This window comes from Penaeus monodon, chromosome 32, assembly GCF_015228065.2.
Source record: "Penaeus monodon isolate SGIC_2016 chromosome 32, NSTDA_Pmon_1, whole genome shotgun sequence".
Classification (NCBI taxonomy): domain Eukaryota; kingdom Metazoa; phylum Arthropoda; class Malacostraca; order Decapoda; family Penaeidae; genus Penaeus; species Penaeus monodon.
In genome coordinates, this window is record NC_051417.1 from 18369091 (window position 1) to 18369361 (window position 271).

At 47.2% G+C, this 271-nt stretch overlaps 1 protein-coding gene across 1 annotated transcript in view; it reads left to right on the forward strand.

The window, feature by feature from the left end:
* Positions 1-271, forward strand: part of LOC119593703 (leptin receptor gene-related protein-like) — a gene marked incomplete in the record, with an annotated part of 9528 nt that overhangs the window by 8362 nt on the left and 895 nt on the right. Inside the window, 1 exon segment of the mRNA XM_037942668.1 lies at positions 8-203. Coding sequence (XP_037798596.1) covers positions 8-203 — 196 coding nt within the window.

Sequence of the window (271 nt, forward strand, 5' to 3'; positions counted from 1 at the left end):
TCCCCAGTAACTGGTGGCCGTTCTTTGTGCTGGTGTTCTATGTCCTTGCTCCCATCCCAACAATTATGGCTCGGAGAATGTCGGAGGACTCTGGTGGCAGCAATCCGTGTAAAGAACTGGCATATTTCATAACGGCAGGCTTGGTAGTGTCTGCCTTTGGTCTTCCGATTGTGCTAGCCAGAGCACCAGTTGAACAGCCAGTGGTAAGGGAGTCAAGATTTCCCTTTCTTTTTCCCCCTTCCATTCTGCTTTTCTATAGATTTTTTTTTTT